The sequence below is a fragment of the Mytilus californianus genome, unplaced genomic scaffold (genome assembly GCF_021869535.1).
Source record: "Mytilus californianus isolate M0D057914Y unplaced genomic scaffold, xbMytCali1.0.p SCAF_2, whole genome shotgun sequence".
NCBI classification, from domain to species: Eukaryota; Metazoa; Mollusca; class Bivalvia; order Mytilida; family Mytilidae; genus Mytilus; species Mytilus californianus.
In genome coordinates, this window is record NW_026262668.1 from 131,524,734 (window position 1) to 131,548,582 (window position 23,849).

Here is a 23,849-nt window from a genome sequence, read left to right on the forward strand (position 1 = left end):
GACGTCATAATCGTTTGAAAAAAATTGTGATCTTGTGCAATACCAAAATTCAAGTACATTATAGAGACAAGTTGTAGGACGATGAGTTTTCATAACTGCATAGAGACATATGTTATGTTTTAATTTATCAAAAACAAAATCAATGATAGTTTGTTATTTGTATCTTCTTGTCCCCTCTTATAGCTTTCCTAACTGTCTATGGTGTTGACCTCTCTTGATCAGACATTGATGAAAGTTGACTCATCCACAATCGTCTTAATATCGTAATTATAAATAAGAAGATGTGGTATGAGTGCCAATGAGACAACTCTCCATCCAAGTCACAATGTATAAATGTCTATTAGTCAAACTCTTCAGAAAATAAGGGAAGACCAAATTGTCTTGGACATGGACATGCATGACACTTTCTTGTATTGAAGATAATTCTAAATATTCTTGTACGTTTTGTTAATCTGTAACATATTAACCTAATATTCTAAATAAATTTTATTACCAATAATAGAGAATTATTTAATCAAACTACATACATTTCGAAATCATTTTAATTTTGTTGTCGTATCGCGTGACAACTCAACTAATTGAACAATACAGACGTAAGTTGCTCAAAGATTTTTCTGTATAATAAGAAACAATAAAATATCCATGAAATTTTTTTTTTTTTATTTTTGATTACAGGAATAATCTGCCAAAGCACTTGGTAGAATGACTGACAGTTACGCATCGATTACATTACGATTAAATCCCCACATCTGTTGTTCAAAATAAGGATTGCGATGATAACTTTGAAAATGTGGATAATTTGGAAAACCTTGGAAATACTGATTATTTCTGTACAAGTTTGGATTGTTGTTGGAACGTTGATGAAAATTAGATTTTGGACTTTTTGCTGAGAAATTAGGGTGTGGAACCATTTTTGGGTGCTGATGTTGTGAATATGATGGCGGTTGCTGCATAAAAGCTGTCGATTCCTTATTATTAGCCGCTGGTAGAACGGCAACACCAGGAGGAACGTATGATTGTGTTGGAGCTGGTACATATGCCATTTGTGTTGGAGTTGGTGGTCGGGTGGGTGCCGGTACATATGCCATTTTTGGTGGAGTTGGTGGTCCGGTGGGTGCCGGTACATATGCCATTTGTGTTGGAGTTGGTGGTCGGGTGGGTGCCGGTACATATGCCATTTGTGGTGGAGTTTGTGGTCGGGAGGGAGGCGGTACATAGGCCATTTGTGGTGGAGTTTGTGGTCTGGTGGGTGCCGGTACATATGCCATTTGTGGTGGAGTTTGTGGTCGGGAGGGAGGCGGTACATAGGCCATTTGTCGTGGAGTTGGTGGTTGTGTGGGTGCTGGTACAAAAGCCATTGCCGCTGGGGCTTGCGGCTGCTGTGGGGGAGGTACAAATGCAACGATTTTTGCAGGTGGTGGTGGTGGTCGAGGATTTTCTACCACTACAACTGTATTATGGTCGCCATCACTACCAGGTCTCGCGTGATTACAGTAGGAATACTGGTCAACTGGATGTTTAGTGCAGTGTTTGGAATTATCTTGTCCACAAAAACAATTATTAACCAAATCAAAACTGAGAAAAGCTTCTCCATTATGATGTTTCCTACCACCATCGACACATTCACCTAAAAAAATAATATTAATTCATCAGACTATACAAAGTCAGTCAACTAAACTAGAGGCTCTAACGATAAGATAAGATAAGATGATCTCAATAGGTACATAAATACTTATATTGTTGTCACGATATCCCAATAACATGAGTTCGAATCCCGGCGAGGGAAGAACAAAAATTTGCTTTTGCAAATTTTCAGATTTAACAGTGTTGTGCTGATATTTATAGAGTAATTATGAATATATATATAAGATTATTTGTTGATCTTGTCTTGCTAATCATTTTTCGGCCATGTAAGATTATTTGTAGGTCTTGTCTTGCTGATGTCTTTTTTTTTTTGCTATTTAAAGTTTTTCTCAGTCAATTTTAGTTTTCAAGATAATAGGTAAAAAATCATTATTTCAGGGTTATAACTCCTATGAGAAGTCGTCTGGCAGTTTTAATGCACATCGACAGTATGTAGATCACAAGAATCTTAACATTTCTGCCAATGTCAAATTTAATCTGTCTTTAGCGGTTTTCACGATAACAGACAAAAATTGCAATTTACCCCTTTGTTCTATTTTTAGCCATGTCTATCATGTTGATAGGCAGGAGGATCATCGGACCTACATTTCAAATTAGACACCCAATAATGACTGTGGCCAAGTTTGGTTCTAATTGGACCAGTAGTTTCAGAGGTGATTTTTTTGTTGTGTAAAAGTTAACGGATAACGACACTGACGAAAGATGATGGACGTCAAGTGATAGGAAAAGCTCACACTGGCCCTTTAGGACAGGTGACCTGAAAAGAGCAATATCAATTCAGCATGCATCATAGCAGTTATCTAAAGCAATGCAATATCAATATATCATACTAAACAGTTACCTAAAAAGGCAATATCAATTCAGCATACACCACAGCAGTTATCTAAAACAATGCAATATCAATATATCATACTAAACAGTTACCTAAAAAAAGCAATATCAATTCAGCATACATCACTGCAGTTATCTAAAATAAAGCATCAAACGAAACATAATCTATATACCAAAATGCCATTTGATCATACTATACAATTACTTCAAATAAACAAAGTATGTTATGGTTTTAGAAGTAAATATTGTCTGCAAAATATTTGATTTATTTGAGCAATATTGCCATTTACCGTTTAGGCCTTCTAGGCTTCGTAACTTATACGATGAACTCCCAAAGAGCGGACCCCTCAAAGAGTTGTTGCAAGTGATCTTAAGTTAACGTGCACAGAGCGTGGCACCCTCTCTACACGAAGCATCGGATTTAACGTTTCCATTTTGACCGGACGTGTCTACAAAATTATACATCCCGCAAAGCCAAACGGCTTCTTCATTTCGGCATGGGTTTTACTGCCGGTCGGAAGAAGACTAAGGGATTACCATATTTCTAATCCCAAGTCAACTCTTTTTTTTTTTTTTTATCATGATTTTTTTTATCATGACTGTTTTTACTAGCAAATTATTTTGTATTTGCACTGGATGATAAGGCTATTTTTTTATTGAAAGATAAAAAGAATAACTGTGTTTTACTATTTTGGTTATTGCGCTTAACTGTTAGCTCCTATGTGCATAGTTCAACACGCATTCACTTTTTAATGTCCTTTACAGATTCAAATTCTAATTCGAATATAAAAGTCGTATTGATTAGTATTCGATAATTTTGACGTCAAAGCATAGAATAGGACTTGTTGAACAGGACACAGATTTGAGAAACGTCTATGGTGCAATATAAAGAATAGGACACAGATTTGAGAAACGTCTATGGTCCTATAAAAAACAGGACACAGATTTGAGAAACGTCTATGGTGCAATATAAAGAATAGGACACACATCTGAGGAAAGGACAGATTTGAGGCAGGACATAGATTTGACTCTCACATATATATTTTACTAGTAAATAAATACAATCCGACAAAAGTTAAGCATCAGCTGGTTATTCAGTGCATGTCATTTAAAAAAGTTTTTAACAGCATGTAACTATAAGTCTTGATATTTGTGGAAAACCCTAATCACTATTCATACCATGATACAAGTCTGAGCCATATGTTGCTTATTCTTATTACGAGAGGAAAACGGCAATACAATTAAGAGTAAAAAGTTTTAATGTGGACATGATTAACACGATTTGTAGACGTAGAAGCAAAATGTTTAACTGATTATTCCTAAAGCTGAATATTCACACATACTCCGTCGTTGAAAACCCCGAGAATCAATTTTACAGGTTGTTGAATTGGTTTTGTTACGTACTGTCTCAAGCTAGTTTAAGTGTTTATGGAATTGTTGATAGAGTTTGAATGACGTGGATGTAAGCAACTGTAGGTCACCGTACGGCCTTCAACAATGGGCAAAACCTATACCGTATAGTCAGCTATTATAAAAACGGAGATGACAAAATATTCCAAATTTCAAACGAACAGCCTCTTTTATGATGAACAAACAAACGAAAAACGTATAAACCGACAGCAACAAACGACATCCACTGAAACAAAAACTGTAACAGTCGAAAATGGCTTGACCCGTCAGAGACGAAGTACAAAAAAAAAAACTAACATATAGACAAAAGACAAAATGCCGATCTATGAGTATTTGCAGTTACTAATGAAGGCTAGTTTAAAGCCAATCACAACTTATGAATAAATCATGTTTTTCCCAGACTAAGGAATAATTCAGTACACATTCAACGAATTTAGTTTAAAGTCGTCATAAAAAGTTTGAGAAAATCACAACCTTGCGCAATACTAAGATATCAGTACATAGTATCCACAGGATGTGGGACGGTAAGTTTTCATAACTATAGCAATACATATTTAGTTATGTTTTAATTTATCAAAAACAAAATCAATGATAGCTTGTTATTTGTATCTCCTGCTTTTCCCCCATTATGTTTTTATCGCGCCATTTATGACCCTTCTAACGGTCTGTCAATGAACTCTCATCCTTTACCAGACCGTTGGTGAATAGTTGACTCATTAGCAGTTATACCACATCTAATTATTGTAATGTACATCAGTCAAACTCCCAGAAAATAAGGACAGATAAAACCATCTTGAACATGAACATGGTAGACAAAAATGTGTATGGGAGAATATCAATGTTCTTATACGTATTGTGTTAATCCGTATGTATAAACTTCAAATTCAGAAATAAATATCACCATTAATACAAAATTATTTAATATAATAATTCAAACTACATACAATCCGAAATCATTTGTTTTAACTTTATTGTCCTCACGCGTGACAACTCAACTGATTGAACAAAGCAGATGTTATTTGCTCGAAGATTTTTCCGCATAAGAAGAAACACTAAAATATCCATGAGAATTGTTTATATATTTTTTACAACTTCTGTTCTTTGGACAGATTTCAGTTGTTTGATGGCAGGAGTAAAAGTCGAAGCACTTGTTAGAATGACTGACATTTACGCTTCGATTTCCTTATTAAAACCATTGAATCCCCACATCTGTTGTTGAAAATAAGGATTACCATAATAACTTGGAAAATGTGGATTGTTTGGAAAACCTTGGAAATACTGATTATTTCTGTAAATGTTTGGATTGTTGTTGGATCGTTGCTGCAAATTAGATTTTGGGCTTTTTGCTGAGAAATTAGGGTGTGCAACCATTTTTTGGTACTGATGTTGTGGATTTGATGGAGGTTGCTTCATATAAGCTGTCGATTCCTTATTATTAGCCGCTGGAACAAAGGCATCACCAGGAGGAACGTATGATTGTGTTGGAGCTGGTACATATGCCATTTGTGTTGGAGTTGGTGGTCGGGTGGGTGCCGGTACATATGACATTTTTGGTGAAGTTGGTGGTCCGGTGGGTGCCGGTACATATGCCATTTGTGGTGGAGTTTGTGGTCGGGAGGGAGGCGATACATATGCCATTTGTCGTGGAGTTGGTGGTTGTGTGGGTGCTGGTACAAAAGCCATTGCCGCTGGGGTTTGCTGCTGCTGTGGTGGAGGTACAAATGCAACAATTTTTGCAGGTGGTGGTGGTGGTCGAGGATTTTCTACCACTACAACTGTATTATGGTCGCCATCACTACCAGGTCTCGCATGATTACAGTAGGAATACTGGTCAACTGGATGTTTAGTGCAGTGTTTTGAATTATCTTGTCCACAAAAACAATTATTAACCAAATCAAAACTGAGAAAAGCTTCTCCATTATGATGTTTCCTACCACCATCGACACAGCTACCTAAAAAATAATATCAATTCATCAGACCATACAAAATCAGTCAACTAAACTAGAGATTCAAAAGAGCTTGTCACGTCGCTCATCTAGGTCTATGTCCATCTTCAACAATGGACACTGTCCAACATTGTAGATCAGAATATTATTCACGACTTAAATTTCATTTTTGTTGGTCTTGTATTGCTGATCATTAATTTTTCTGTTTACATTTTTTCTCTATCTGCTATAGTTTTTTTCCCAAAGCACAAAAAGATTAAATCTCGTCATTAAAGGACAATAACACCAAACAGAGGACAAACATCAGCTGACCTATCTGCAGATCTTTTATTGCGGATCAGTTTTGCTTTTAAAGTTTCTATCTATCTATAAAAGTTGTCAAGATAGTAGTCCCCTACACAATACATAATGATAAAAATTGTTATTATTAAAGGGCAATAACTTCTATAAGCCATGTTGACTCATTTGTATATCTTGTCCTGCTGATCATTTTTGCTATTCAAATTTCTATCTATATAAAAGTTTTCAAGGCAATAGCACAAAAAGAGTAAAAAGAAAATTGCGAATATCGTCAATTAAGGACAATAATTCCTATAAACAATCGACTAATGATTTCGGCCATGTAAGATTATTTGTACATCTTGTTTTGTTGATCATTTCTGCTATTCAAAGTTTTTCTCTAATTATGTTAGTTTTCAAGATAATAGGTAAAATGTATCATTTAAGGCCTATAAGTCCTAAGAGAAGTCGTCTGACAGTTTTGATGCAAATAGACAGTAGGTAGTCCTCAAGATTCTAAACATTTCTGCCCATGTTCTCTATCTTTAGCAGATTTCAAGATAATAGAAATAAATGCATTTTATCCCTATGTTCTATTTTTAGCCATATTGTAGGCAGACGGGATCATCTGACATAAATGCAAAACTAGACACCCCAAGAATGATTGTGGCCAATATAAAAACAAGGAGATGTGGTATGATTGCCAATGAGACAACTATCCACCAAAGTTCAAATGAAATGGATGTAAGCAATTATAGGCAACCGTACGGCCTTCAACAATGGGAAAACCCCATGCCGCATAGTCTGCTATAAAGGGCCCCGACATGAAAAATATGAAACAATTCAATCGAGAAAACTAACAGCCTAATTTATTACAAAACAATTTACAAAAAACAAATATGACAGACATGAACCAACGACAACCACTGAACTACAGGCTCCTGACTTGGGGCAGGCACATGAAGAGTTTGTCGGGGTCAAACATGTTTTTATGAGCGCTCAACCCTTCCCCTAACCTGGGACAGTGGTGTTACAGATCAACATAAGAACAAACTATAAAAATCAGCTGAAAATGGCTTAACTTGTAGAGCAGAAAAACATCTCACAAAAACACAGACCGGACGTGGCAGGGTATTTATTCATCCCTCATCCCTAACAACAAAAAAGACACTAAGTACAGATCTGACAGTACTCGCAGTTACTGACAGCTAGTTCAAAGCCAATAACAACTAATGAACAATATTCAAAGATCTAATCACAGTATTGAAATGGTAACCTTTTAGAATAAGTTTATTTAAAGGATTGATAAGATTACCCGGATCGTATACAAATTTCCAGGCTCGTTACCCAATATCACCGTAAAATTTATGATGAGCTATTCCGTCTGAAATAAGTTTTTTACAGGTACAGCCAAACTTGCAAACCAAATATCTGTATATATGGAAGAATTTAGTAATACATAGAATACGCTCATTGAAATTTAAAACGTCACTACAGACACGGGCATGGCGAACGAGTTGGGATATATAAGTGCCAGACGAACTTCACATCACCGTCTAAAAAAGAAAAATAAACAATAGGCACTGTGCTTAAACGACTGTGGGTAACTTAACTTAAGTCAGTTGATAACAGCCCAAGATGGAGACGCCTGGCGTCGGTAAGAAAAATCTCTCCTATATAATAAGAATACCATCAATACAACACAAATGTTCAGTAATTAAAAAGTTGTATCAATCTTTTAGGGCATATCCAACTAAGTAAGACATTACGTGACTTTGGTGACGTAGCGAGCCGCCATTCAGTGTCATTTTGTCCCATATAAAATGCATAGGTGTTTCAATAAAGTTCAATGTTCTCATTAATCTTACCCGTTTTCTAACTTTTGCAACTATATCCTTGGTATTCGAACATAATTCTGCCTAAAATGTTGGTTCTGACATTTTGATTTTTAATTAAATTACGTCCCTGGAGATTCGTAAAAATCGTACTTTTTCTCGCCATTTCCCCGTTGACACAATGGTATATCTAACGACCCCATGTCTACTTGTACATCAAATTCACAAATTCCGTAAATAAACTGAGTAATACTTTGCAACTCGATTGAGAATATTAAAACATATAACTGGCGAAATATTCTACTTAAAACAGTTTAAATCGAGGGGAAATTACGTCCCACATCGATTTAAAAAAGTTAATTTTTCGGGATTTTTCATAATGGCGGATGTGATTGGAAGTGTCGTATTTATTTTTATACATCTTGTAATTTTCATGCAGAATTTGTACTGTTTCTGTTCGTTGATATTCTGATATGTTTGATTTCTAAATTTCTTGATAAAAAGTAAATTATTTCAAGTGTGAAGTGATAGTTACCACTGAAATTTGCAAGAAAGATATTTTTCATTATTTTAAAGATTTTTTCCCTTTTTTCTGTATAATTTATCTTATATATAAAAATAATATATTCTTTTTAAAAAAAAACCACATTTTCGTCTCGAGAGAAAAAACTAACAAACATGCACAACAATAGATAAATGTTCTGTGCCTATGAAAGTAAATATCCCTTTAAAGTTTCTATGACCAACATATATAATGTGACGAACAGGTTAACTCAGATTTAAGTTATATAATGTTACATAACAACAAATTGTCAGGAAATGTAAAGGTTTCGTGTCAAATCAAAAGCCATCAGGTGAAATTAACATCCTGTGTACACATGTTTATTCAACAAACAATACAGTTGCCTAAAATAAAGCAATTTCAATTCAGCATACATTACAGTTACCTAAAATAAAGCAATTTATTGAGCTTACAATACAGGTACCTAAAATAAAGCAAAATTAGTTCTTCAGACGATACATAGTCAGTAAATTAATATGTGGTATGGTTTTAGACAGAAGTAGCATTCTCCCTTCCTATGTATAAAGACTTAACTAGACAGAAGCAGTCTCCGTTCCTTTGTTTAAAAGACTTACCTGGACAGCAGTGCCATTCTCCCTTCCTCTGTATAAAAGACTTGATTGGACAAAAGTAGCATTCTCCGTTCCTTCGTATTGAAGACTTACCTGAAAAGAAGTAGAATTTTCCTGTCTTCGTATTGGAGACTTACCTGAACAGAAGTAGCATTCTCCGGTCTTCGTATTGAAGACTTACTTGGATAGAAGAAGCACTCTCCTTTCCCTTGCTAAAAAGACTTGATTGGACAGAAATCGCATTCTCCGTTCCTTCGTATTGAAGACTCAGCTGAACAGAAGTAGGATTCTCCGGTCTTCGTATTGAAGACTTACCAGGACAAAAGTAGCGTTCTCCGTTCCTTTGTATTAAAGACTTACCTGGACAGAAGTAGCATTCTCCAGTCTCCGTATTAAAGATTAAGATAGATATGTCGCATTACGCGTTCCCTCGTATACAAGACTTGCTTGGCCAGAAGTAGCATTATCCGTTCCTCCAAGAAATTTATAATAAAAGAATTTATTTAAAAAAAACATGCAACCTTTCCCCCCTCCACACACACACACACACACACAGATAAATTGCCGGTGCTTTACCTCGGTAGTAGTATTTGCCTTGGTTCAACAGGTTTACTTCGACAGAAGTATGATTTGTCGTTCCTTTATTATAACTTACCCGGACAGTAGTAGCATTTCCCGTATAGATCCTTCTTTTTTCCTCGACATTTTGCAGGTGGGCAATGATAAAATTTACAGAACTGGTAACCTGCAGAGTTTGTAATACATGAACTCTCTATGCCCTCTAAGTCTGGAATTCTCTCTCCTGGGCAATATCTAAGACACTCTCCAAAATGTGTAAAGCATGGCGTTTGTGGTTCCAGGGGAATTGGCACCAAAGCAAATACATCTAAAACAATACAAGGATTACATGTAAATTTATAACATGCCCATGTGTTCCTGTGCTAGGCAGGGGAGGATTTAACACTCAAAAAGCTAGTTTATTTAACCTCGCAACAATTTTCTGATACAGATGGAAACAGATACATGATATTGTTGAATATCGTATGTTGACATCTTGATAATTCATTGTTACGTTGTTGGGTTGCAGTCTCATTGGTGTGTACCCTAAACATTCTAGTATTCTAATTATAATATTTAGATAGTATACACAAAAAGTATAAGAATATCACCAAAACAATGGGCAGTTCAACAGACCACATCAATCAAACAGACGTACACACATGAACGAAAAACAAAGGAAAAATCATGGCAATTATATTCTATCGTCTTTTTGTAATTAAAGGAAATGTGAAGTAAACTATACCAAATATTGACTCTTGCTGTTGGTTTGAGGTCAAGACTACCAACAGAGACAAATACAGATATGTATACCAGTATTAAAACAATGTTAAGATCCGGAGCGATTTTGAAGTTTCCTGTCCATTGTGAAAGGCCACATGGTGACCTCTATGCTATGATTAAATTGTTTTGTTGGGTTATACATTTACTGTCTCGTTTATGTCTGTCCCCCTGAGTTTGTTGTATTTTCAAATAGCTTTAGTTCCATGTCTATATATTGTCTCCGCAAGTGTATGTCCATTTTTGTTTCTCTTTGATCCTGCTTAGTGCTTAGTTGCTTCCATTCGTATAAATTGATCTCTGGTTTCCGATTTTTAATTTCCTTTTTTTAATTTTCGGTATCCCCAACCTGTAAAATCCTTGTAATTAATGCCGAAAAATATCAGTTCTCATAGTAACAATACTGGTTAAAGGTTCCTCATCTGGGGAGTGAGTTGGACATTTCCCTGGTCGGTTGCATATGTTATAAAAAGAGTTCAAAATTGTATGTTTTCTCGGAAAGTTCAAACTTGAAATCCCACTCCTGAAACTATTGGAAGTCAGTATCTTGTACTGAGATCATTGTATTGAAGATAAAGCATTAACTTACTGACAACACAGAAAGAGGTGAAGAAAACAAATAACATTCCAACTGTTCTTTGTTGTTTTTCCTGTTATATAAAAAAATTAATTCAATTAAACAGACAAATTGTTTTCTGTATCAATACAATGTATAAAAGAAATGTTTTGGCTAATACCCAATCTAGACTAACAAGTGAATATATAGTTGTCTCATTGGCAACAATATCACATTTTATTTTTATATTTTATGTAAAATGTTTGAATGTATTACAATGTACAGCTTGTACGTTACATGTTTAATTAAAATAAAGTAATTAATATTATGCGACACATTCGTCAGATAAAAACTATGAAAACTATGAAGTCGTGGTATATCTTAAATTATTTCGCAAGGGCTTTGAATTAATTTTATTTTTAAGAAAGCGTGATTTCACAAAATTTAAAAAGAGAGTTAGATGGTTTTTGTCATATTACTGTATATGAAATTCTTTTTCAACACGGCTGTGATCAGTTTTTTTTATTTAGTTATGTATGGATGTCACTGAGACTTGTATGGAATATGCTGTCAATGACATTTTTTTAATGCAAAAATATTAATTTATAGCACTGAATATTGAAAATATAGACTCACCCGTTCAACCTGTTTGGTCAAAAGATGTTGAAATCCACAACAAATTGAACTAAAATGTTATGTCCTAAATTTGGAGATGACATAAAAAACGTGACAACATTAAAATGTACATTATAATTACATATGCGCCTTTCAGTCCTTCCTTGCAATTTGTTTATTAATTAATGACTGCATGAAATAATATTCATTAATTAATCGTGACACTACATTTTGACAGGTTTATTTGGGACCTTTCTATTAGATCCATTTTGTTTGCTATTTATAAGGTGGTGGTTTTTTTTCTCTTTTGGGACATTAATTGCAGTAAATTGTATTTTTTTTCAAGAAAGGTCCCAATGTAAATAAAACACAACACATATTAGTTAATTGTGACCCGGTGTCCACATAATATTTAGCATTCAGCTTTTCAAACCATCTGTTTCATTTCAAAACTCAAATATTCGTAGACCTATATAGGTTACCCAATATATAACCTGGCATTTGAACCACAATATTGTATATAATCTGGGAAAAGTATACTAAATATATTAAGTCCAAGATATAATCTATACATTCAGTATATAGTTTGAGGGGCATAATTATATAAACGGCATATTCTTATTTCTGAAATGATGATACGAAAGTGTTCCATTGTTTATTTGCTAATCTGTGATTGATTGTTTTGATTCCCGTACTCCTAAAGCTTTTATAAAGGTCAGGTTTCTGAACCTTGACAGAGTGGCTGCTCATATTACAACCCCATATCTCGTTTAATTCTAGTTTGTCATTAGTAAATTCTTAACGAGCTCTGAAAGAAACTGATGTCAAAAGATAAAAGATAAAAGATTTTGCTGTTTTATGAAAACATATATAATAAGTTATAAGAAGGTACACACAAACGGCAAAAAGTTCAGAAGTCCCCAAAAATATATATCGCAAATTTGGTCTCACATGTTGGTACCGTTGAGTTATTCAAGTAAAAATGCTGACAAAAGTCGAGATGATTGCAACAACAGTTACAGACCCATTTTCGTCCAAGATAGCTGGTGAAGTTGAGCACAATCAAAAGTAACCGTTCGATTAAGGTAAAAACATACTGATTCAAAGTTATTAGGAGCATCATTTGGTTATGTTATTTTAATTATTTATTGAACTGTGTTTATCAATAAACGTGCAAATACAGTCATATTGGCCTGCTTTCATTATTTATATCGAGAGAAAAAAACACATAGGAATCTTATTACGTAAACCCAGAATATTACTGGTTTCACATTCTAACAGTATACTTGATGTTTGCGGTTTAAGAACTATGGTTTCACACTCTAACAGTATACTTGATGTTTGCGGTGTAAGAACGTGCTGGTTTCACACTCTAACAGTATACTTGATGTTTGCGGCGTAAGAACGTGCTGGTTTCACACTCTAACAGTATACTTGATGTTTGCGGTGTATGAACGTGCTGGTTCCACATTCTAACAGTATACTTGATGTTTACGGTGTAAGAACGTGCTGGTTTCACACTCTTAACAGTAAACTTGATTGATTGTTGGTTGCTTAACGTCCAGTGGCAAATATTTCATGCATATTCAGGACGAGAGTAAACTTGATGTTTGCGGTGTAAGAACGTGCTGGTTTCACATTCTAACAGTATACTTGATGTTTATAGTGTTAAAAAACTTGTATCTCATTCCAATCGGGTTTACTTTATGCTTAAAGGGTAAAAATTATTCAATGTCCTAAATTAAAAAAAAATGAAATGCATGAACAAGTGATTTATTGAAGTTTTTATAGAAGAACCCTGTTTAATAGGTATTTTGACAGCTATAAGGGAGACTACGAACATACAACTGTGTGAAAGAATTTGTACCGTTATTATAGAAGCATAAATTTAATTTAGTTTGTCTTTATTTTTAAAGATGAAAATACAAAAAAGCCCAACTGATGATGAGCCCACGTGACTGATGATGTTGTGAAGTCGGCGAAAACTATTGCTTCCAATAAACACTGAAGTCAGAAGAGGCTTTATTAAGATACACAAAATTAACAATAGAAATAGTCGTTGAATCGAGAGCGTTCTTTAGACAATCTGTAAACCAGTATTATAAAAGTGCTCAAAAGCTACCAGTTAATATCTGAAATAATAAACAAGTCATCAGTTCATTAATATATTTATTCTAAGATGTATTTGAGACAATTATCCAAAAATTATAAACGGAAAAGGGATAGCCAATACCATAACTAAAGAAAATAAAGATGGAAAGGAAACCAACAGTGCATAAACTCCATACTGAAAAATAATTATTGAGCAGCACAAACCCAACCGAGAGGTGGGTGAACTTATCTATAGGTACTCGAGATCCAGACACACAAGTAGTTTTAAAACACTAGTTGCCAACTTCGTATTGCTAAAGACGAGTATAAATCCGCTCTGTCAAAAAATCCTGGTAGAAAACACAAGCTCTGGAAAGTCATAGATACTAGTACTAGAAAAACATGTCAGATAGGACCCTGCTTGAAATTTGTTTGTGGGCCAAAGAAACAAATAATTAAAAACGATGGAAACAAAACAATTCATACTCATAGGTATCAATTTTCGTAAAGTTTTTTTCCGTTAAAAAATAGTTCAGGATGTGCTCTCGATTGTAAATCATTAATCATGTTCAAATACAAGCACTATTAATATTGGCCACCATTCGTAAATGAAATGGCAATTAGAGGGATTTTCCCCCCGTACTTATTTTTATTGTATGTTCTTTAATATGCCCATCTGACCAAATAACATTCAATTGGTCGAGGTTAAAATGAGGAAGTCTGAAATAAATCAAAAATCAAAAATTTTAACACAACCATAGGTTCACGTGCCTGTCCCAAGTCAAAACCCTTGTTAGTAACTGTCTTTTGGGTACTCAATGCTCTTCAATATCGTACTTTATTTGGCCTTTTTAACGTTTTTTATTCAAGCGTCACTGATGAGTCTTTTGTAGACGAAACGTGCATTTGGTATACAAAATTTTAATCCTGGTATCTATGATGAGTTTATTTGTCATATCATGTCTAACTTTTTTTATCGTTTTGGGGGAAATTGACAGTTTCATGTAAGGACGAGGGTTGAGCCCCACCACATTCATTTTGTGCCGGTTCCAAATCAGGAGTCTGTAATTAAGTGGTTGTCGTTGTTTGTTGTCTGTTATATCTGTTATATTTGTCATAAATCGGGCCGTTTGTTTGGTTTTTTTTTTTCGTTTCAGCGGATTTGTTTCTTTTGTCACGTTGTGGCCTTTTATAGCTGACTATACGGAATGGAGTTTGCCCATTTTTGAAGACCGTGCGGTGATCTCTAATTGCTTAAATCCTCGTTATTTTGACTCTGTTGGATAGTTGTATCATTGGTTATCATACCACATCTTTTCATTTTATTTTGATATCCACTCTTGACAACGTAGAGCTTGACATATAGTATAAACATCTGTCTGTTGTTGAAGACTATGTTTTCCTCTATATCTCTTGTGTTTTTGTTTTGTTTGGTTGCTGTCTCATTGAAGTATACCCCTGCATCTCTTTATGTTCATACTTTTATCTCTCTAGGAGAGAGTTCGAAACAACCACTTCGTCGGTCTCGACGAAACGACTACTGGGACTTTAAAATATGTACTTAGTGTTTTTGTGCTAAATATGCAGTATTTACTAGTAAGAACAAAGACTGGACGGTTCGGGGTGAGAGTCGTGTGTCCTGGTGTCATGATTGACTTCCAGCGTAATGTTGCTTTTTAAAATCCAATTCAACATGTATGTCAAGCATATTACATTGACGAGCTACCTTTCTTATTATACACTAACTGTCTTTTGATAAGGTAAATATAAGTTTTATTGACTTTTGAAAAAACTTATATTCACTGAGGCTAACGTTGGAAGTGAGAATTAGTTTTTCTTGCAAAAGTTACTTAAGCCCTGTAATTACAGAAACAAAAGACAGTTATTGTTTTATTCAAAATTTCTAGAAAATAATATTTAATAACAACTTTATACCAAAACTAATTGTACATCAAACATTTCATTACAATTATACAAATTAAAGCATATGACGTTATGTACAGTGCATATCAAGTGTTAACCTTTCTTTAGGTTTGCACGTGTTGGTTCATCTTCGCTAGCCAAGGTTTACGATCCACTTCCCTCCTCTCCACAGAGGAGGGAAATGGATCGTAACCCTTGGCTAGCGAAGATCTTGTTGGTTAGCTCGGTGAATATTAATTAAAGGTTTTTTTTCAGATTTTATATAGATGATAAAATAGGTGGAGAGCAACACTATACAGTCAAGACAACGGTAAATAATACTCAAATGGGGGTATTCCCATTCGATCGAGGTTAAGCACCAAACAATCAATCAATCTTAATTTTTGTTAAAAGTATTAACAAAGTCCAGCTTTCTTAGTACGTTGTGTTGTTTGTCTGTTGGTCTTTTTTCTTTCTTTTTTTCCATGGCGTTGTCAGTTTATTTTCGATGAGTTTGAATGTCCCTTTGGTGTTATTTGCCTCTCTTCTGTCATTTTATTCATACCAGAGACATATAATATGTATTAAAAATTGTATTATATGTCTATGTTCATATGATATAAATTTAGCTTTTTTCTGAAGGGTTATCAATTCAACACTATTGTAAGATCATTGAATATTGCTTATATCGGTACTAAAATTTATTTTGATTATAATGAATTTAAAACACAACTATATATATGTATTGCTATATATATACAGTTATTCGCTTAATCGATTTATGACTATTGAACAGCGGTATACTACTGTTGCCTTTATATCATTTATGGTCCTTCATCCTGTCGATACTTGTATTTTAGCATTGCACAAGGTCATGATATCCCCAGACTGTTTATGAAGTCTTTACACTAAATCCGTTTGACGTTTGATATGTACTGATTGATATTGTAGTCTGGGAGAACATGATTTATTTATTAGTTGTAATTGGCTTCTTTGAAATCGCTTTCAATGACTGTTAGTACTCTTGTATCGTAAATTTGTGGGTTTTTTTCTCTTTCTTAAATTTTTGTGTTTGTCGTTTGGTGCTGATGAGTCAACCCTTTCCACTTAAATTCTATCATTTGTTATTATATATGTTGTGTTGTTACACAACTGTCCTAGGATAGGCGAATGTTGAGCGCTCATGCACAAGCATATTTAACCCTACCGAATTCCTTGTGTGTCACTCACAGTGGTAGTCGTTGGTTGTTGTCCGTCATAATTGTTTTTCTTTTATTGTTATAGCATAAATTTGGCCAGTGGTTTTCTCTTTTGAAGGGTTTTACAGTTAATCGTTTCGGAAGACCTTTTTATATCTAACTATGCGGTGTGGGTTTTGCTCATTGTTAAAGGCCGTTCAGTGACCTATAGTTGTTTACATCCTCGTCCTTTGGTCTCTAGTGGATAGTTGTTTAATCGACAATCATACCACATCTCCTTATTTTTTATATTAATGTTACCAATACAAAGAACAATGAACCAAAAGGATGCCGCAGATAATAAGAATAGGACGACACCAGTATGTCTTTTGGGGGAATTTCAATGCATGGTCGTTAAACTATTTGTCGAAAATTTAATAAATGATAGCAGTTTTCATGTCCTTAAAGCTTTATTTTCGCTATTATCATGTTTAATGACTCATAAAGAGATACTGGCAACCAATTTGAATGAATAACTTTGATCACATATATCTACATCAGACGATTAACATTATTAATCCTTTGTTGTTTTCAAACTATTTCGTCTATTTTATACCAAATGGGTTTTATTACTTCCACTGGAGAAAATGCTTATTTTCTATAATATCTGTAGTTTAAGTCATCATTTGTTTATAAAATATAATTGTAAAACAAGCTGGTACGGCCCTTGCTGGACCTAAAAGCTACCTTATTATTAGTAATATTAAACACTTCAAAGAAAAAATATAAACAAGACGTCCGTCACGCTAAGTCAGATAAAAAACTAATAACTTTCATAGGACTATACTAAAAAGCCAACTGCACCGCTCATGAAATTCGCTATGTGAAAGTCATGCGAATTCTTATGGCATATGAGTTGTAGACTAATAGAGTAGCATGACAAAATTATGATAACTTCGTTCGTATATTGGTCTGATTAAAAAAACATTTTTAAATTATCGGTTAACATTTAAGATAACAATGGGATTTGTGTGGATATACCCAAATAGGACAGCAACCTTTCAACACAATAGATATAGAGTAGTGTTGACCTTGCCGTCATAGTCAGGCGTGCCTTCTGTACCTCATCGAGGAAGAAGTTCTGACGACTGTCATTGTGAAGAACAGAACTGTTCTTACACCCCCTTCCCAGAAAATTTGGCACTCGTCCCTATACTATGCTTAAACAAACACCCATATGCATTTTGTTAATACTCCATTTAAAATGCATAAATAACATTGGAAATATATTACGTAAAAATGAGACGAAAAGTTGTAAGGTATTCTAATTATTGTGTGTATTTCACACATGCATTGTAAATGGTTAAAGATGAAGTAATCAGCAGATCTGATATATTTACAAATTGTTACTATCTATATGTTTTTTTTTTGTATGGTATAAACTATATCTTAATCTCTATCTTGAAATTAAAAGGTTAATTTTAACAAGTTTAATCCAGCCAAATTCTGTATTTGCCTGCATGTCACAAGTCAGGGGCCTGTATACATAATGCAACGATTGTCCTTTGTTGCTGTATACTTAATATATTTGTTTTTCGTTTTTTGTTTTGAACATAAGTCAGGCTGTTAGTTTTCTCGTTTGATTTTTTTTACATTATCATTTCTTTGCCTCTTATAGCTTACTATGCGGTATAGATTTTGCTCATTGTTGAAAGCCATACGGTGACCTTTAGTTGTTAAATTCTACGTCATTTAGTCTCTGGAAGAGAGTCGTCTCGTTCTACACCATTTCGACAATTAATGTCTCTTCAGTGATGCTCGAGGCCTAAATATTTGAAAATCCAAAACTCGTTTGAAAATGCAGAGCGTATAATAGACCAAAAAGGACAAAAAGAAGCCAAAGCCGGGCCGTGATATTCGAATTTTATCCTGAGCGTTAGATATTAGAATGCAGATTTAATTTAACGTAGGAAATACAAAAAATATACTAAATATTGCGTCAGAGTGTACCTTTCTTGCTGTTATATGCATAGATACCCCAGTATCCACATGCAAGTCCATATGTTCCATAGTATTTTATAAGAGAACCAACTCTGTATGACCTGTTTTCATATATACACATGTCTACAAGTATATAATGATTTTTATGAATAAAAGATATGGGATATTTGCAGGTAGACAGCTGACACAAAAAAAACAACAACATAAGACACTTATTAGCTTACCTGTCCCAAGTGAAGAACCTCTATCATGATTGTACTCTTGCCATATTTTAATGTTTTGTTGTTTGCATAATTTGGTCTTGATGGTAGAATTTGAAAGTGTCGGTCGATTTATAAAAAAATCCTGTAGACCCCCCCTAAAAAAGTGGAGGAAACAGAATCTTTGTTGTTACAAACATTAAACATTCTATATCTTCATTGCTTCATTAGTAGATGTTCTAAAATGAGCACATTTTGATATGCATACCTGCAACAGCATAGATGGCCTATTCTTTTAATAGAAATAAGAAGATGTGGTATGAGTGCCAATGAGACAACTCTCCATCCAAGTCACAATTTATAAAAGTAAACCATTATAGGTCAAAGTACGGTCTTCAACACGGAGCTTTGCTCACACCGAACAGCAAGCTATAAATGGCCCCAAAAATTACTAGTGTAAAACCATTCAAACGGGAAAACCAACGGTCTAATCTATATAAAAAACGAGAAACGAGAAACACTTATGAACCACATCAACAAACGACAACTACTGAACATCGGATTCCTGACTTAGGACAGGTGCAAACGATTGCAGCGGGTTTAAAAGTTTTAATGGTACCAAACCTTCACCCTTATCTGAAACAATAGTGTAACATCACAACATAGAAAAGCACACTATAAAATATCAATTGAAATGGCTTAACTCAACCAAAAGACATATTAACACCAGTGAACATACACTGAACAAATAAGTTTGATCTATGATACAATGCAAATACAAAATAAATAAACTAAGGGAAGAATAATTAAAGTAACATGTTATATCGCTGTGAAAGGATAAACAATTTAAGAAAAACAATATGATTGAACAAAAATATCAGCCATTTGCAAATACTTTAAACACAGGTAAATAAATATAATTTTGTTGTTAGGTATACGTGTACAGTTCAAACAGAGAAAGGAAATATTTTTACAAAATAAATAATTTTGATGTTCATAGTACGAAGAAGTGAAAATTTATAGTAATACCAAACACTTATCAAAGCTGGTATATAGACCAGATATAACCCTGAATAACATTAAATAACAAAAAAGCATTACAATTAGTATCAACAGGTCATAAACAAAAAAGTACGATTTGAGAGTACTCGCAGTTACTGACAGCTAGTTAAAAGCCAAAAACAATTAATAATAAAAAAATCATGTATCAGAGACTAAAATCAACTAAAACACATCCCAGGGATTTAGTATTTTAACGTCATGGACAGCAACACTATCTAAACATCTCACCCATATCCTTTCATCTGTTATCCAAGTAACCGTTAAAAAAATCTCTATTTTCGTTTTTGTTTACAGAAGACACAGACAATTCTCTCGCCGGACAACCTTACCGACCGTGCTGGTTGGAAATAAAATCGGAGAACATTGGCCCTACCCTTTTGTTGTGTGTAGTTTATTTAAGTACCTCACCTTCTTCTTTGGTTGTCGTTGGTTCTGTTGATGATGTTGAGAGCTTCGTTGTCTTTTGCTTCTGTAATTCGTCTTTAATATAAAAGGTTTAAAAGTCACAATGAACTTAATATTTAACTCCAACAAACTTCAAACAAATAGTTTGATGCATTACACATTATCAACCATTTAAATCCTTTTCAACATGCAGGTTACTTGAAAGTAAATGAAAAATGAAAAAAATATTCTTAAATTATTTCTTTATACTTTTTAAAAAAAAACTTATAGATGCTTTGCTTTGTAGGGCAACTGTCTCTGTGAGAATGAACCTACAACTCTTTTTCAAATATCTTAAATCTTTACCAAATATCATGTTAAAGAAGACTGTCTGACAGTAAGCGATGATAATATCTTCTCCTTTTTGTCAGTTTTATGTACTTTTTTTACCTTTTTCCTACAATTTTTAATGTTCCATACAAGCAGGCCAAATAATAATAAAACATTTGACTGTGTCATGCAAACAAAGACAAATAAAAGAAAAATGACTGTACCAAACAAATAGGACAAATAAGTGTAACAATTGGCTGTATTGTCTCTGATTTTTCAAAAAAAAAAGTAAAATAACAAAAATACCGAACTCAAAGGAAAATTCAAAATCCTTTATCAAATGGCAAAATCAAAAGCTTAAACACATCAAACGAATGGAAAACAACTGTCATATTCCTGACTTGGTACAGGCATTTCCTTATGTAGAAAATGGTGGATTAAACAGGTTTTATAGCTAGCTAAACCTCTCACTTGTATTACAGTCGAATATAATTCCATTATATTGACAACAATGTGTGAGCAAAACAAACAGATATAATAGGTAAAAATGTCAAAAATTGGGGTACAGCAGTCAACATTGTGTTATAATCGTAATCTTTAAAAACCGACATAGTTTAAACGCGGACCGCGAAGAGGACCCCAAAATGAACTGTTATGCAACAAGAAATACCCGTATTACCGCTGGGTCAACATGGAAGTGGGGGTATAGACAGGAGATGAAATTGAATGCAAGTACAAAAAGAGAGAAAAAAACTATTTGTGTACCTGTTATATGAACAAAAGTTGGCTGGTTGCAGGATAAAAAGAAATACCTTGGTAATTCTCCCAAGCTGTTATCCCCCATTTTCCACACTGAAGTCCATAATTTCCGTAGTCGTTTATCTTTTCACCAACTTTATAGTGTTTGCCTTCATACACACAACCAACTAAAAGCCAATTCAAATATGGAGTGAAAATGCTAGCCAATCATTTTAAATCATAACAAATGTTCCAAGACAAAATCAAATAATTCGGCGGATCAAATATATATCCGTATATAATGCTACTGCTTGTAACACGTTCTTCCGTTATAACTGCCATTATATATTTCAGCTGCATTTGGGATACCACACTGCTATCTTACTTGCTGCTGACACGGGGAGGACGGCATACATTTGACATGATAATAACATAATTTGAGAATAACAGAAATAGCATTCAATTAAATTAAATTTATAGTCCTCCCGGGAGAAATCCGTTTGCCACAAAAATGCGTCCTTTTGCGCCACAACTTTTTTCATCCAACGCTACGTTTGCGCCACCTGTTTTAAAATTACATAGTATCATTTGCGCCAAAAATAAAATATACGATTGCGCAAATTAAAAGAAAAATTGTCTTGTCTCCTCCTTTATCCGGGCTTGGGACCGGTAGTTTATTTTCAGTCATTTTTAATAGAATACTTTGAAAAATAAAATTATGTACAGTCGGACAACATATATATTATATCAAAGGCTGGAATTTGTAACATTACACGCACAAAGTGTCTGCGTCTGAGTTCTCCTTCTGCATATTTCTCATACTTTTGAAGTACTTCTTACTGCTGCTGCATGGGTACTTCGCAAATTAATTTATGTAGTAGCTTGTAGCTTCAATATATTGTCTAAAAACACAAACATTGAAGGATGGGATCCATAAAACAGTTCATTGTAATTCATCGTAATTGTTGTGGAATGCCTCTGATCCATTATTGGTACGTCTTATTGTAGATGGGATTTCAGCTCATACGGATAGAGGGACCAAAGAACTATCATCAAATATATATTTATCATTAATATGTATGATTATATAGAAATATGTGTACAGGTTATAAATTGGCGCAAATGAGGTCCGAATATTGGCGCAATTGATACATTTAAAAGGAAAAAAAATGGCGCAAATGATACCCCTGAAAAACAGTAATTGGCGCAAAAGGAATCCTGCCAAATGTATATGCCCTTCGGGATCCTTAATTGGGATAAAATATTCTTCTTCTTCTTCTATAGCTCTTGGAAGGCCGAATAAAACCATTTGGAACAAAACTGGAAATAATGTCTTAGGACATATGAACGTATTTGACAGTTGATTGATTGATTGTTGTTTACTTATCGAATTATACGATGTTGTGTTGTTAACTCTGTTGTTATTTACACTAATAATCCTGGTATGACATGTGTTTCCTTTCTTATCACTTTGCCATTTTGGATTTTTAAGGCCAGAAAGACGATTTTCATTTAAGTCTCATACTCCTGTGATGACTTTGTTTATATGTGTCGTTGTGTGAATCTCTCATTGACGTATACTCCACGTCTCCTTTTGTTCACATCCATTTCATACATCAAGGTGAAAACAGATAAGGAAGATTTCATTGATGGATTAAAAGATTAAGAAGTAGGGGGGAAATCTACAAAATGGAACAGTGAAATTTACTACAAACATGAATTAATATAGTAAATCAAAATTAGAAATATATAATAACGATATATGACCAATGCGTAATTTCAAATAATGAACTGATCCATTGTTTTCTATGTATTAATACTGACACGTACTTTAAAGTGATAACGGTTTTCATACTTTATGAAAACGTGTGATAACCAAGTGGCACCATGTTCTAGCCAATAGAAACACATAGATTACATATAGACTTAGCTTACTGTGAAAAATATTATTCATGTTATAAAAGTCCACTTACATTTTCCTGGTCTGGCATGCACGAAATGAATAAATAAAACAATATGCAACAAAATACGCATTATAAAATCTAGTGAAGGGTTACTTAGTCCATACAGATGCAGTTAACTGCGTATACAATTATTACTGATTGTGACAAATATCCGGACATAACATCCTGCATATAATTATAGAGATACATGTATAATTGACGACACTTATTGATACTATACCATATATGAAACATATATACACTAGTACTCACAATTTTGTATGTATATATAATTATATATCCTAAATCGAGGTAAATTATATGGCCTTCCAAATACCGTTTCGATTCCTAACATCACTGAAGAGACATTAATTGTCGAAATCCGGATATGGTGTACTAATTTTTGCACCTTTTGTTTGCGGTATACCATCT

General features: G+C 34.0%; 2 protein-coding genes across 4 annotated transcripts; both read right to left on the reverse strand.

The window, feature by feature from the left end:
• Nucleotides 1-524: 524 nt before the first annotated feature.
• Nucleotides 525-12,673, reverse strand: LOC127731048 (uncharacterized). 3 transcript variants are annotated; one of them, XM_052239821.1, is made up of 4 exons: nucleotides 11,610-12,673; nucleotides 11,007-11,067; nucleotides 9,735-9,965; nucleotides 525-1,627 (listed from the first exon to the last, which is right to left on the reverse strand). In XM_052239821.1, the coding sequence occupies exons 2-4, from the start codon at nucleotides 11,041-11,043 to the stop codon at nucleotides 714-716; spliced, it is 1,182 nt and encodes a 393-aa protein (XP_052095781.1). In that variant the 5' UTR covers nucleotides 11,044-11,067; nucleotides 11,610-12,673; the 3' UTR covers nucleotides 525-713. The 3 variants fall into 3 exon arrangements, with proteins under 3 accessions (XP_052095781.1, XP_052095782.1, XP_052095783.1); XM_052239822.1 differs by lacking the exon at nucleotides 525-1,627 and adding an exon at nucleotides 4,789-5,837; XM_052239823.1 differs by lacking the exon at nucleotides 525-1,627 and adding an exon at nucleotides 4,789-5,833 and having other exon boundaries at nucleotides 9,731-9,965.
• A 920-nt stretch (nucleotides 12,674-13,593) lies between these two features.
• On the reverse strand, nucleotides 13,594-23,591 carry LOC127731049 (uncharacterized). The gene is made up of 5 exons (XM_052239825.1): nucleotides 23,448-23,591; nucleotides 21,549-21,662; nucleotides 20,431-20,502; nucleotides 18,770-18,883; nucleotides 13,594-13,720 (listed from the first exon to the last, which is right to left on the reverse strand). Exons 1-5 carry the CDS (start codon nucleotides 23,506-23,508, stop codon nucleotides 13,707-13,709), a joined length of 375 nt encoding a protein of 124 aa, XP_052095785.1. The 5' UTR covers nucleotides 23,509-23,591; the 3' UTR covers nucleotides 13,594-13,706.
• Between the last annotated feature and the right edge of the window lie 258 nt (nucleotides 23,592-23,849).